Source organism: Cynocephalus volans, chromosome 5 (genome assembly GCF_027409185.1).
Source record: "Cynocephalus volans isolate mCynVol1 chromosome 5, mCynVol1.pri, whole genome shotgun sequence".
NCBI classification, from domain to species: domain Eukaryota; kingdom Metazoa; phylum Chordata; class Mammalia; order Dermoptera; family Cynocephalidae; genus Cynocephalus; species Cynocephalus volans.
This window is the reverse complement of record NC_084464.1, coordinates 66,131,799-66,147,447: the sequence shown is the minus strand read 5'-3', so window position 1 is coordinate 66,147,447 and position 15,649 is coordinate 66,131,799. Positions and strand designations below refer to the sequence as shown.

Here is a 15,649-nt window from a genome sequence, read left to right as displayed (position 1 = left end):
CAGCCTCCCCCACAATCAACATCCCCCACGAGAGTGGTACATTTGTTATGATTGATGAACTCAAATTTTCATGACTTATATTAGGGTTCACTCCTGACATTATACATTCTATGGGTTTGGACAAATGTACAATGAAATGTGTCCACCGTTTCATACTGAATAGTTTCACTATCCTAAAAATCCTCTGTGATCATCTATTAATCCCCCTCTCTCCCAACCAGTGAAAACCATTGATCTTTTTACTGTCTCCATAGTTTTGCCTTTTCCGGGATATCATATAGTTGGAATCTTCAGTGTGTAGCCTTTTTGGACCAGCTTCTTTCATGGTTTAATAGATCATTGCTTTTTAGTACTGAATAATATTCCTTTGTCTGGATATACCATAGTTTTCATTTCCTTTTTGGAATCTTTAATTAATGAATCATACCTAATTTAAAACCCATTTTCGTATGCCCTCTATCTTTTTGTTTTGACCTTTTTCAGTCCTACATAAAATCGAACCACATAAACATATAAATATTTATTTCTATAATGTATTTGTGTCAAACCATTGGGAAGTAAATTACGGACACCCAGACCGCATGCATTTCTCTCCTAAACACTTAAGCTTGTATCTCCTAAGAATTCTTAAATTCCATTATGACACCCAAGAGATTTAACATCAATACAGTAACATCTAATATTGAGCCCATATCCAGATTTTTCCAGTTCTTCAAAAAAGTATCTTAAATAGGTATTTCTTTTTACCTGGATGTAATCAAGATTTGTGCACTGCATTTAGTTAGCGTATGAGTTAAGATTCTCCAGAGAAACAGAATGAATCTATTATACACACCTACATAAATACATATGGAAAGACAGAGAGAGACAGAGATTTTAAGGAATTGGCTCATGGGATTGTGGGGGTTGGGAAGTCCACACTCTGCAGGGCAGGCCAGCAGGCTGGAGATGCACAGAATTGATGCTGCAGCCCAAAGGCCATCCAGAGACAAGTCCTTCTTCCTCAGGTGATGTCAGTTGTTTTCTCTGAATGCCTTAGTTTGTTGGATGATCCCTTCCCACATTATGGAGTGTTATCTGCTTTATTCAAAGTCTATTGACTTAAATGTTAATGACATCTAAAATAATATCTTCACAGCAACATCTTAGACTGGTGTTTGACCAAACATCAGGGCACTGTGGCCTAGCCAAATTGACACATACAATTAACCAATACAGATGGCATGTCTCTTTACTCGTAATCTAAAGGAACCCACTGCTTTTTTTTCGCTCTTCTGGGGAATGTCTCTCATGACATTGACAAGAAATTTTTCTAAAAAAGGTCACAGATTCTGGATTATTAGTTAATATTATTGTATCAGCGTTAAACTTCTGGAATTTTCTGATAATTTATTATTGCATTCAGGATAAACATTTTGGTAAAATATAAGACAGGTGTTATCTTATGCTTTGTTTTACATTCCACTAGGAGGCACATATGTCTGTCCTATTATTGGTGATGCTATATTTGTTCACTTGATTAAGATAGTGGCCACAGACAGGTGTGGCATATGTATGAGGGTACATCAAAAGGTTTGTGGAAAAACTGAATTAAAAAGTAATACGAATCCTTCCACGAACTTTTGAAAACCACGCATCTGTGTATGTGTTTCTTTTTTTCATAGTATATCTCCAGTTTATTAAGGTCCTCTTTAAACATGTCTCCAAAAATTAAATGATTTCCTTCATAAATGTGTAGCACATCTTTTGTTAGTTTTTCCCCCAGATATTTAATATTGTTCATGCTATTATAAATGATATTTTTTACAGATTTATGGGTATAATTTACATATAATAAAATTTACACAGTTTAAGTACAATTTTTATGAATTTTCGTAGATATTCATATTTGTGCAACTATCACCAAATTTAAGTTTTAGAATTTTTTAACCTCAAAGAATTCTCTTGTTCTTCTTGGAAGTCAATTCACCCTCCCAGTCCTGCCACTGATCAACTCCCCTCTGCTTTCTATCACTGTACTTTTACCACTCGTAATTTTAATGAAATGGAATCATTGTATTTAGCGGTATGGATGTAAACATTGGACTTAACTTCCTGTATTTAGCATTTATGAATAATGTTGCTCTGAACATTCTTATACACATCTTAGTGTGGACATGTTTTTATTTCTCTTGGGTTAATACCTAACAGAATTGCTGGGTTGTATGGTTAGTATATGTTTAACTTCTAAGAAATAATCAAACTGTTTTCCAAAGTGGTGGCATAATTCTCTTTTTCCATCAGCAGTGTATTAAAATTCCAGTTTTACCACATCCTATCAACACTTGGTTTTATCACCTATTTTATATTTTAGCTATTTTAGTTGGTATGTAATAGTACCTCTGTGTGGTTTTAATTTGCATTTCCCTGTTGACTGATGATGTTAATGTCTTTTGACAGACCTATTGGCCATTTGTATGTTCTTCTATCTGCCCATTAAAAAATAAATTGGGTTTCTTTCTTATTAATGAGTTGTAAGAGTTCTTTATATATTCTGGATATAAATCTTTTATCAGTTACATGTCTATGAATATTTTCTCCCAATCTTGGATTGCCTTTTCATGGATTGCCTTTTTATTTTCTTATTGGTATCTTTTGACGGACAAAAGTTTTTAATCTGGATGAAGTGTAATTTCTTAATTTCTTTTTATGATTCATGCCTTTCATGTCCTAATTAAGAATATTTACCTAACCTAAGGTCACAAAAATTTTCTCCTATCTTTTCTTCTAAAAGAAAAAATTTTCAGTTTTTCTAAATACTTATATTTATAACATTGTTTTCTAAATATTTTCAGGAGTTTTATAATATTAGTTTACAAATTTAAGTGTATGATTCATTTTGAATTAAAAGTTAATGTTCACTTTTTCCCCGTATAGAGATCCAGTTATTCCAGCACCATTTATTGAAGACTATCATTTCCCATTGAATTACATTAGGACTTTTGCTGAATATCAATTGGTCAATATATGTGTGGAACTAGTTTTAGACTTTCAATTCTGTTTCACTAATCTATACCTCTAGTCTTTACTCAGCAGCCTACTGTCTTGATTACCATTGCTTTAAAATAATTCAAACTCTAAATTTGTTTTTTAAAAATTGTAATGGATACACTAGATCCAAATAAATTTCATGTAGGTTTTAATATCAGCTTGAAAATTTTTACAAAAAAAAAAAAAGCTTTCTGCAGTTTGTTAAGTAAAATTTATAGTTTGGAATAATTTTAGATTTACAGGAAAGTTATAAATATAGTATAAAGAATTCCCTTATAATCTTTACCCAGTTCCTCCTGTAATCTTATACTACTACGGTATATTTGTCAAAAATAAGAAAAAAATATTGGCACGTTATTATAAACTGAATTTTGTACTTTTTAATTTAGATTTCATTAGTTTTTCTACTCATGTGCATTTTCTATTCCAGGATCCAGTCCAGGATACCACATTGCATGTATTTGCCATGCCTCCCCAGTCTCCTCTGATCTGTGATAATTTATCAGTCATTTCTTGGTTTTCATGATTTTTATAGTTTTGAAGAGTATTGGACAGGTCTTTTGAAGAATGTCACTCTATCTGGGTTTGTCTGATGTTTTTCTCATGATTAGATTAGGATTATGGTTTTTTGGAAGAAGGATAACATAGAAGTGAAGTGCCCTGCTCATCATATCAGAGGTTACATACTATCCGTATGACTATTTGTTGGTGATATTGCCCTTGATCACTTGGTTAAGATAGTATTTGCCAGGTTTCTCCACTTTGAAATTAGTTACCACATTTTTCTTTCCATATTCTGTTCTTTGGAAGCAAGTCACCATGTCTAACCTCTACTGAAGGCTGGGGGTAGGATTGAGCTCCCATTAGAGGATGGAGTATCAACATATTTTTCAATTTATTTGGGTAGAGTTGTCATCTTAACAATATTGTCTCCCAATCCGTGAACATGGGATATCATTCCACTAATGTATGTTTCCTTTACTATCTCAGCAATGTTTTATAGTTTTCAGTGTATAGTCTTGAGTATTTTTTGTTAAATTCGTACCTAAGTATTTCATTTTTTAAAATTCTCTTGTGAATGAATAGCTTTTTAAAAATTTGATTTTTGTTTGTCTGTTGCTGGTAAATGGAAATACTATTAGATTTGGTATATTGATAATATATCCTGCAATCTTGCTAAACTCACTTATTGGTTCCTGCAACTTTCTTTGTGGATTCCTTAGGTTATCCTGCAAATAAAGATAATTTTCTTCTTCTATATTAATTTATATAGATTTTATTTGGTTTATTAGTTTTATTGGACTGACCAGGTCCTCCAATACAATATGTATTAGAAGTGGCAAGAATGTACCTATCTTCTTGCCTTGTTTCTGACCTTAGATAGAAAGCCATTAATCTTTCACTACAGTGAGTTTGTTGGTGGTTTTACATACAAACCCGTCATCAGGTTGAGGAAATTTCCTTTTATTTTAGTCTGAGAGCTTTTTTGGTCTTTTTGTTTCTGTTTTTTTAAATCATGATTAGGTGTTGAATGATTAGGATAAACTCAAACAGGTCATCATATTGTTCTTTTTGTATATTGCTCAATTCAATTTGCAAATATTTTATTAAGACCTTTTGTGTCTATGTTCATGAGGAATATTGGTCAGTAGTTTTCTTGTGATATTTTTACCTGGCTTCTCTTTTCTGAAAGAGTTTGTGTAGGATTGGTAACATTTCTTTCTTATGTGTTTCATAGAATTCAGTAGTGAAGCCATTTGGGCCTGAGCTTTGTAGGTGTGTTGTGTATGTAAGGAAGATTTTAATTATGAATTAAATTCCTTTACTAAATATAGCAATATTTAGATTTTCTCTTTCTTCCTGAGCAAGTTTTGGTAATTTTTGCCTTTCAAGGAATATGTCCATTTCATCTAATTTTCAAATTTGTTGGTATATTTTGTTTATAATATTGCCTTCTCTTGTCCTTTTGGTATCTGTAGGATTTGTAGTGATGTCCCATATTTCATTCTCAGTATTATATGTTTTGTAATAATGATTTCTTACTGATACTTACAATTGAAATCAAGCACAAGGTTTTTCCTCATCTTGCCCTTTGTCATCTGGGCCTGCTGCTTTTTTTGTTCACGGGTAACTTTCTCTTATTTCTTACATGAAAATCGGTCTGTTTAAGCATTCACTCATAGGGTCAATAATAATAAACTTGGGTCTCTTAAGAAATTCATCTAGATTTTTCAAGTGATTTGCATGTAATTGTGAAAATTTCTCTCATAATTTTTAAAATGTTTTCTCTGCTTCAATTATTATTCTCTCATTGTCAGTTCTTACTTTGGGTATTTATGCTTTCATTCTCTACATTTTTTTTTGCTTGACTGTATAAACTTCTGGTTTCTCTATTATGTTGGTTTTTATTTAAAGATCCAACATTGTAATTTAATTATTAACTTCGTTGATTTTTCTGTATTTTACTTCTATTGGTGCTATATCCTTTCATCTTTCCTACATTTTTTTCTTAATTTTTTAATCAAGAATTGAATTAATTTATTATCATTCCTTTATTACTTTTTTTGCTCTAAGTGGTTAAATTATGAATATTGTTCTGCTTATTGCTTCAATTGTATCCCCTTGATTCTGATGTGCAGTATCTTCATTATTTTTTAGAAACTCTGCAATTTTGGTTTTTATTTCTCTTTTTCCTAAGAATTGTTTAAAGAGTTAAAACTTATTTTAGATTGAAAGACCTCTTATATTTTTAATTGGGACATAATTGATTGTACATATTTGTGGGGTACTGCATTGAATATCAATACCTATGTGCAATATGCGATGGTCAAATCAGGATAATTAGTACATTAAATGTTATACCACGTAATCATTTTTTGTGGCACTTTACCCATTTCTCACTAAATCCTCCTCCCCTTCTCCCTTTCCCACCTCTGCTAACCTCAGTTCTGTTCTCTCCTTTTGAAAGGTCAACATATTATTGTGATTGTTGTATCTTCCTTTTTTTCTTTCTTTGAAAGACCTGTTATTTTGATTCTTTTGCCAATTTCTGATTTATTGCACTGTATCAGAGAATGTTATAACACCAAGGTCAAAGGTTTAGATTCCCGTACTGGCCAGCCACACCCTCCAAAACACCACAAACGAATTACAGATTCCTGTGGCAAATCCAAAGGTGAAGATATCCAGTAAGCAGTTAGATCCAGATAAGGAGCTTCATCTCACTTGAAGAGAAGGGATGGGATACTGAACAGAGTTGGAAGGGATCAACTTAGATTGGATGAGGGACACCCATTTTACCATACTAAGAAAGAGAAATAGGTGGGTGCAAGTGTGGGTGTGTTGGTTTGGTGGCAGGATGTTTGACTTCTTTTTCTAAGAAAGTGGGAGGTATCACATGTTGAGAGAGGAAGAAAAAAAGGAGTTTCTGTTGATGAGAGAACTTTTTACATATCAGAAACTTTTTCTATATGTGGAAAATGTGGTGGAGAGGAGATGAAGGAAATATAGAGTCTGCATTGAAGTCCAGTTGAAGCTGGAAGTTACAATCTGTGTGAGTATAATACTATTTTTCCCCCATAGCCATACTTAGAACCCAAGCACAGGTCCGAGGCAGCTTTCAGTTGGTTTACTCAACACTGGAATGTGCGTAAGCGAGTATAGTGGATGAACAGTGAGGTAAAAGGGTAAGAATTTTAGAGAGCTGTTGAAATAATGAAACATGGTTTTTAAGCTGGATATGAAATTAAGTGAAGACAGGAGAGGACAGATTATAACAAATGACATAATGTATTGAATGCTTACTACATGCCTGGCTCTTTTCCCAGCACTTTATATACATTTTCTCTTTAATCTCATGAATCATTACATGTGAAAAAAATTTTGCCCTTTTACAGATGAGAATACTAAGGAATAGAGAGATTAAATAACATGTCCAAAATCACATAGCCATTATTTGAAAAGCAATGAGAATTCCTTGGGCCAAATTGTTGAAAAATCATATTATGTCCAAATAATCTTTCCCAAAGATAGAAAATGATGATGAAACTGTTGACCCTACTGTGGTCTTTTTTTGTTGTTGTTATTTTAACTAGATTAAAAGAAGGGTTGACTTTAATTTGTAAAAATACTCATTTTGCTTAAATTATAATGGGAAACTATAGCAGCTCAAATATAAAAGTAACATGTTCTATTGGAAAATAATACAGCTTAAAATAAATCATGAGTAAAGAATTGTTAAAACCTCAGCTGTTTGGTGGCAGTGGATCTCCCCATCTGTGCCTAGAGCTAGAGTTGTTCAAGGCACTTTTATGAAGGTTCTTATTTTATTTTTCTTAAAAAAGTCTATGAAGTTGGGGGTATTAGTGGCATTTTATACATATTCAGGTTCAGAGAGATTAAAGGATTTAGCCAAATGCATACAGTCAGTCCCATGGCAGAGTGAGAATTTCAAGCCTAATTTGTGTGATCACCTCTATGCATGACACCTTACAAACATCTTGTCTGTTTATCTGGTTACCAGGATAAGCTTCACCAGTGTTACATCTTCAACATATCCTCTGGCATGCTAGTGATTTGTTTACATAGTGGGAATAAATCATGCAGTAAGATCAAAGTCAAAAATAAAGTGTTTCCTTAATAACAAAGTGAGGGTCTTTCTCAAAATTAAATTATATTTTCATGGTCACTAAACCATACCTTCCACTGATTTTGAGGATTGCTATGACAACAAACTAAATTATTCTCCATCCTTTTATTTTTTGTGGGTAAGTACAAAAGACTACAGCATGAAAGGATATATACATGCAGTGAGAGCTTCACATGTCTGTTTTTGGTTAAATTTCCTTTTTTAAATAACTGGTTTGTTGTGGAATAAAGCATCGTTGACATTAGCTGTAGAAATCGGGTTGAGGAATAATGTTGAGGATGACATTTTCCCCAATTATTTCATATCAGGAAGGAAGGAAATAATAGAATAAGAAAATGGTAAATTAGAGGTGGAGCCATGCTGGATGCTTTTTCCATAAACCAGACACACTGACCTGTATCAGGTTCTCCAGGTCAGTAAAGCAGTCAAGTGATCGGGTTAAGTTCTGGTTACAACACTGAATTTCACAGTCTAGTCATATATTGCATTTGATTATTTTAGAGAATATGGCCAAGCAGAAATTATCCATTCATTTCCTGATGAAACATTATTAAAATCCATTATTAAAAGAATGAAGAGAACATTCCTAGGTAAAGATTACTGGGCATCATCTTGTAATAACTAACCTGCATAATCTTCTAACAGCAAAGGCTGTAGCCCTATCCACAAATGTTTTTCCTATTTGCTTTATCCCCTGAAAACTGAGCATTTAAGAATAAACACTCTTTCCTTGATAGGCTCCAATGATTGTAAAGAAGGGGACAAATAGTCTTACATTATGTTTGGCACTATTCTAAGTATTGTAGGTGACTTTAAAAAAACTCATGTAAGATATATTTTCTGTCTTTAAGGAATGTGCAAATGAGGGAAACAACACATATAAACAAGCAACTGTTGAACAACTTGGCCATCATAAAATAGCTAAGAGTAAAGCTAAAAATGCCACTGTGGTTAATAGAAAGACATTCACAAGAGCAGCGGTGATCTTCAGTCTCTGTCTTGAGATCTGGGCCAGAGCAGTGGTTCTCAAAATGTGGTCCCAAGACCAGCAGTATCAACACTTCCTGGGAACTTATCAGAAATGCAAATCCTTGGGACCCACATCAGACCTATTAAATCAGAAACTCCAGGGTGAGCCCACAATCTGCAGTTTAATAAAACTTCCAGGTGATTCTGATGCAGCTAAAGTTTGAGAATCACTGCTATACGGTATAAAGAATGGGTGACGTTTTGTTCATTTAATCCTGTATTATTCTGATTAGTTGTTCTAACAAGATGTAGGAAGAATGAGAATAAATTAAATCCTCAAATAATGGTGGTTTTTCATTACTGATGAAACTTGCTGATGGCTAGCTACTTTTTTAAAAAACTTCCTGCTGATTAGAATAAAATAATAAGAGAAGTAGTAGAATTACTTCTCTGTCAATGGGCAGAGAAGGAAACGGAGAGATTTTAATGAACTAAAGTAGTCATGCAATACCAAATTAGTTGTTTATACTATTTGACAACTGCCCTCCCCTCTTTATTTTATATACAGATAACCTAAACTGCAAGTTTGCTTAATAAGTCACATATGACAGTACCTGGAAGCAGACAAAGATAAGTGACCTGATGATCTACAGCCCTGCTGTAGTTCTCAAATAGCTGCAGCAGAGTCACAGGGAGACCCCTTAGAACACAGACTGCTGGGCCTCATTCCCCAGAGCTTCTGATTCAGTAGGCTGCAGTAGGACTTGCAGATTTGCATCTTGAAGTTCCTACATGAGGTGAAAGTGATCTGGCTGATCTGAGGACCATACTTGAAAACCACTGACTTGGGATATTCCTCCCAACTATTGATAGTAGTGATGAGTTCAGATGTAGATATAGTCAGCCCTTAGTATCCTCTGGTTCTGCAACCACATATTCACCCAACTGTGTATTGAAAATATTCGGGGAAAAAACCCAGTAACAAATAACAGTACAACAATAAAAATAACACACACACGCAATAAACAGTACAACAACTATTTACATAGCATTTACACTGTATTAAGTATTATAAATACAGTTGATCCTTGAACAACAGGAGTTAATTGGCGCCAACCCCCCTCCAAGCATATGAAACATCCAAGTACATGAAAAGGTGGGCCCTCCTTATACTTGGGTTCTGCATTTAGAGAATACTGTATTTTTTTTAAAGAGAAGGTTTAAAGCAGCTTTATTTATACTAGCCCAAAATAGAAACAACCCACATGTTCATCAACAGGAGAGTAGACAGATTCTGTATATTCACACAATGGAGTACCACAGAATGTTAAAAAGAAAAAAACCTATTGACATATGCAGTACCATATATGAAACTTAAAAACATAATGTTGAATGAAAAAGCCAGACACAATAGAGTAGACACTGTGTGACTCCATTCATATAAAACTCTAGAAAAGGGGCCGGCCCGTGGCTTACTCTGGAGAGTGCGGTGCTGATAACACCAAGGCCACGGGTTTGGATCCCATATAGGGATGGCCAGTTAGCTCTCTGGGTGAGCGTGGTGCTGACAACACCAAGTCAAGGGTTAAGATACCCTTACTGGTCATCTTTAAAAAAAAAAAAGAAAAAAAAAACTCTAGAAAAAAGCAAATCTCAGCTACAGTGATAGATATGAGAAATTGGGTTACCTCCTGATGAGAATGCTATATTTTTCATCAGCATTTGGTTGAATCCACAGATGTGGAACCTGTGGATGTGGAAGGCCAGCTGTATTTATTTTAAAAAATATGTGTTTACGTGGATCCACGCTGTTCAAACCCGTGTTGTTCAAGGATTTGCTGTAATCTGGAGATGACTTGAAGTATAGGGGAAGATGTGTGTAGGTTATGTGCAAATACATGCCGTTTTCTATTAAAGACTTGAGCATCTGTGGCTTTTGGTATCTGCCGGTGTGTGTGAGGGGATGTGCTGGAACCAGTTCCCCAGGTATGCCAAGGACAACTGTACTGCATTATTTCCTTGTAGTATTATGACCTAATATTTCCCTTTTCTCTAACATTTTAGGCTTTTTAAACTGTGGCTTTTAGACTAACTGGACCCAATATACATTTTTGTTTTCTCTGGCATTTTCATCAGATTTTCTGTACAACCATTGGAGTGGCAGGACCGTTCCTCCCTCCGATTTGGTTAATTTAGAAGAAAACATTATTTTTCGTTCCCTCTATTCTCAACTGTCACATAGTGTTTTAAAATGCGTAAAACTGGAACAGATGAAATATTTGGCTTTAGTTGGTATTTCACTGTGTTAATGAAATGCAAGAATTCATAAAAGTGAGAGAATAATTGTTTATATAATGTGATATCGTTGAATTTTTTTCTAAGTGCTGCTTGTGTTTGCCAAGTTTTATAGCTTCTTCTGTGCTTTGTTTTCTGTAATTTTGGGAAATTCATGAGAGCATGAAACTATAAAGAACAGTGTTGGAATATGCTTTAGTGTATATATTCTGAGATTCCCCCTTAAGCCTATTTCAACTCAGGTACTTGAGACATTTATAAGAAAAATTATTTTGTTTTAGCTACTCTCTTGCTCTTATCTAGGATGAAATGTTCTCTTTGGTATGAAACAAGTGTGGTACAATTGCTGGCAGAGAACTTTGCTTGATATTATGTAGCACTTTGCTGAACAGAAACAAGCTCATGGCTCTTAATGACTATTAGGTTTCAAAAGTCTCAGCGTATGAGGGTGTGTGTGTGTGTGTGTGTGTGTGTGTGTGTGTGTGTTTCAAGAGGATCTCCCCTACTACACTTTATTTTGTTCAAGCAATTTAATAGCTGTATTAATCTGTGGATATTATGCATTTTAGGATTATATTCAGTTAATATTTATTATTTTAGTAGGTAGAGTGTCAGATATTTTTATATACACCAGCAATTGATTCATTTGGGAAAATATTTTTGCATACCCAAAGATGGATGTAAAATAAGACACTTGGATAATTTGAGCATAGTAACTGAAAGATATAAAACTGAAAACTATTGCTATTTTAACAACTACTAAAAAATACACATTTTAGTGCTTATTTTAAATAGGCAGATACTAAATTAAAGTGCCAGATAATTTCAAGTGGTGACCTGTAAATAACTACATTCTTAATGAAAATTTTATTTTAATTTTAAAATACAAGGCAAAGTCAAATTAGGTTCAATAGGATAATCAATTTTAGAGTAAAAATGAAAATCAAAATAAATATGAAAATGACTGACATAGAACATTGGTCACAGTTACTTTAAAGATAATAATGCCCTATTCTCATAAGAATGACTATACAGCACCACAGTTATTTTATAACTAACTCAATTATCTTCCATTAAGTATAAGTTTTTAATGTTTATACAGTGACTTTATAAATTTTTGAAAAACTTATTTGATGTCAGGAAAAGTTAATATAAATAATCCGAAAGTAATTTTTGTTTTTCTGTTTGTATTTAATATGCTTTAATATGCAATGTTATAGTATATACTGTTATTTTAGTAAGGAGAACTGAAAATGGAATTCTCTATTTCTTTTTATCAAATCATTAAAGGGAGAAGTGGGACCGCCAGGAGCGCCAGGGCAGGATGGACCACAAGGAGAGCCTGTAAGTACTTTCTCAAATCATTTCTAAAAGATGAAGTTCTTTTCCTGTCATGAAACCCTTTTACTATTTAAATTTTTCTCCCAGATGCCCTGTTCTTGTTCAGTGAATTCAAGATTTTGGATGTTGCAAAATGTGTTTGCAGAATGCAATAAAATATTGAAATATTGAATCCTCTTTTATAACCCAGGAAGAGTTTTGCATGCACTATGAGTCAACCACAAGCATTCCTGCCCAGGCACATGAGTGGTTAACACAAACATCATGGTCTGTTGCTGAGCCTTTAGTCCACTCATGTCACTTTGCCACTTGTTCATTGTTTTGTAGTGTGCTCTCTGGGATCATGTGTTCAACAAACATCAGAGATAGAGAAATGTTTGATTAAGAAAGTACTAAATCTGAATCCTAGACATTTGTATTTTTATAAAGTGTTCCAGATGATTCTTAACTACAGATGAGTTCTGGAAATAGTTTACTCCCATCTTTTATTCCTACAACTCACGACCAACATTTAAATACCAGGATATCTCATTTTATTCATCAAAGGTGCCTATCTATCTTCAGGGAACTTGCAACTTGTTGTTGGGGGAACTAGGTCAAGAAGTGAAATAATAGCTAAGATATATTGCAATTTATCACAAAATGTTCAGTTGAGTGTTCAGAATTTAAATATTGGACATAAGAGGGAGAATGGTATCACTGAGGCTTTCTAAATAGGGTAGAGGGATTTAACTGCTCTTAAAGCCACTCCGTCAAATATTCATTGAATTCTCTTCTTGGGTATTATGATGCACTGGGACAAGTTTTGTGTAGAACTACTACTGCTTTCAAGAAGCTTAATCTAACTTGGAAGACTGCAAAACATGATGCAGGTGATTACCAACATAATGCTGTCTATAAGTAAGTGCCAGATATGGATTTGACTCGAAGGCAGAAGGCCAGGGTTTGAAGACAATCTCTGCTACATTCCATTTGTGTGAACTTGGATAAGTCACTTCACGTCTCCGAATATGTTTCTCCTCATCTGAATAGTGTAGCTGCTTATAATGCCTACTTCTAAGGTTGTTGTGAGGCTTACGCAGGAAACTTGAGAAAAGTGTGAACACATGGCAAAGATGCATGAGGTTATTTATTATAAGTGCTGAAGGACTACAAGGAATCAATTCTGTATCTTGGAGTGGTTGAGAATTTTTTACCAAGGATTTGGGGCTAGATTTGATTATAAAAGGATGACTGGGAATGAAAGAAAGAAAGGAGAGAGAACTAATATGAGTGATAACACACAGATGAGAGGGTTAAAGGTGTGCCCAAGAAATAATGAAATGTTCTTAATGCGGTCCTGGAGCTGCAGCGAAGGGTCCCTGTTGGATTCTGGCTGAAAGTGAGGAGCTGGCAGCCTTGAGGGAGGAAAGCATCCCCTAAGCACGCCTCATTTCCTAGTTAATATTTTTTTGGTTAATAAACAATCCCATTAATAAAACAAAAATTGACTCTCATCGCATTCCTATAATGTTTGGGTTCAGTGGTGAAAGAAACATGGATTGCCTCGTGGAGGTTTACAGCCTAATAGGGGGAATAGATGGGAAGAGGATAAACAGACAAAAACTAAATTACAAAGTTTAAAACAACAGGCAAAGAAGATGCTGAGGCAGGGAATAATGAGAGTGGAGTAGTGGAGGATACTGAGATGCAATCTCTCCTCCTAAACCCGGAAGATGCGAAACTGGGAGTTGTTGACTGAGACTCTGGCTCCTCTGCTATTCCAGCCCACCAGATTGGGAAGGCAAGAGAGGATACATTATCTTTTTCTCCTGCTTCCCTCTCTTTCCTGATGAATGGCAAAGAGGAAGCCAGGTTTCCTATTCCAGGAAGCTTACTCTGTTAGGAAAGCAATTAATAGATTAAGTATCTAAAATTTGCTGATGTTGTCTGGATATATTTTTTCCCGTCTGTATTCTCTTCCAAAAAAAGACTTGTAACATTACGAACTATTCTGTTATTTTGACAATTAATGAAAATTTGGTTGTTAGAAATATTATTCTGTGAAGATTGATTCTTACCATATGTGGAAAAGCTTTGAAAACAGAAAAGAACACTAAAGTTTGTGTATTTTGTGGTGCAAAGAAATGAAGATTCTTCTATTGCATGTGAATTCTGGTTTTAGGTATTTATAATGAATGATTTGGTTCCTCTAATAAGAATATGTACATTTTATTTGTTCTATATGTGGCATCCAAGAAAATTAAGGAAGCGTACGTTAGAAAGACAGAAGCTCTTAGGAAAATGCTTTCAAGCTAATTAAACACAGCTTATGGCAGCCTGATGGCAATTCATTCCTGTAAGCAGATTGATACATATGAACACTAACTCCTGGAATTCAAATTGGGAGCAAAGGCTGTATTTCACTGGGAAATGATTATACTGCTTTACAGTACAAGTATATTCACATCCCAATACTTTGAATTTTAGAGGTTAGTATTGGTCAATCCTAAAAGTAATTTTCGTTCTAAATGGCAAATGATCCCCAATTAACTTCATTCCAGATGACTGTGAACTCAGTTCTTTCATTTGCTGTATTCATTATAATTGGTTTCCACCGTATATCACTGTGTTTAAGAACCATATTCTTTCAGTCATTCATTCAGCAAGCATTTATTGAGTGTCCACTTTGTGCCAGATATTATACTAGTTGAGGAGAATGTGAGGATTAATTAGTCATGGCCCTGTCCTCAAGGAATCAGATGAGCCAATAGATGACGACACAGTATGAATGTTACAGAAGTAGGCATGGGGAAAGTAGGCATGAAAAGTTGTAAAAGATGTGTATAACCCTAGATGAGTTTGAGGGCATTGCTGAAAGGGATGAGTTTTTTATTTTTTTAAAGTAATAGCGTTATTGAGATATAATTCATATACTGTACAGTTCATCTGTTTAAAGTGTATAGGGATGCATTCTTAAATAAGGTGATTTCTTGGCCAAATTCTGGAAGATAAATAGGAGTTGGCTAATTGCTTGTCCTGGCAAGCCAGGAGCATGTAGCATGTTCCAAAACATAGAAGTAAAAGAAAGCATGATACTCTGAGAAGAGCCGACACTAGTTCAGGCTGGCTGGTGTACATGGAGGGGAAGGGGTAGAAATAGGAGATGAGGTTGTTAGGGTAGGTAGAGACCAAATCAAGACCAAATATGTTCTATTTGGACTTAAATCTGAGAGTAATGGGAGCCATTCAAAGGTACCAAGTGGGAATTGGGTTGATCAGATTTAGAAAGTTTAGAAAGACCACTCTGACAACAGAATAGAGAATGGGTAGGAGATAAATCAAGGTGGAGGACAGAGCCTGACAGGCGTCTAGCTGAGCTCTGTC

The 15,649-nt window shown here is 34.5% G+C and overlaps 1 protein-coding gene across 2 annotated transcripts in view; it reads left to right on the top strand.

The window, feature by feature from the left end:
• The window catches only part of COL21A1 (collagen type XXI alpha 1 chain), a 97,224-nt gene that overhangs the window by 49,190 nt on the left and 32,385 nt on the right, over positions 1-15,649 (top strand). For both annotated transcript variants that reach the window (XM_063097927.1, XM_063097926.1), the window contains one exon: positions 12,233-12,286. In XM_063097927.1, the coding sequence (XP_062953997.1) occupies positions 12,233-12,286 (54 nt within the window). The remainder of the gene's footprint in view (positions 1-12,232; positions 12,287-15,649) is intronic.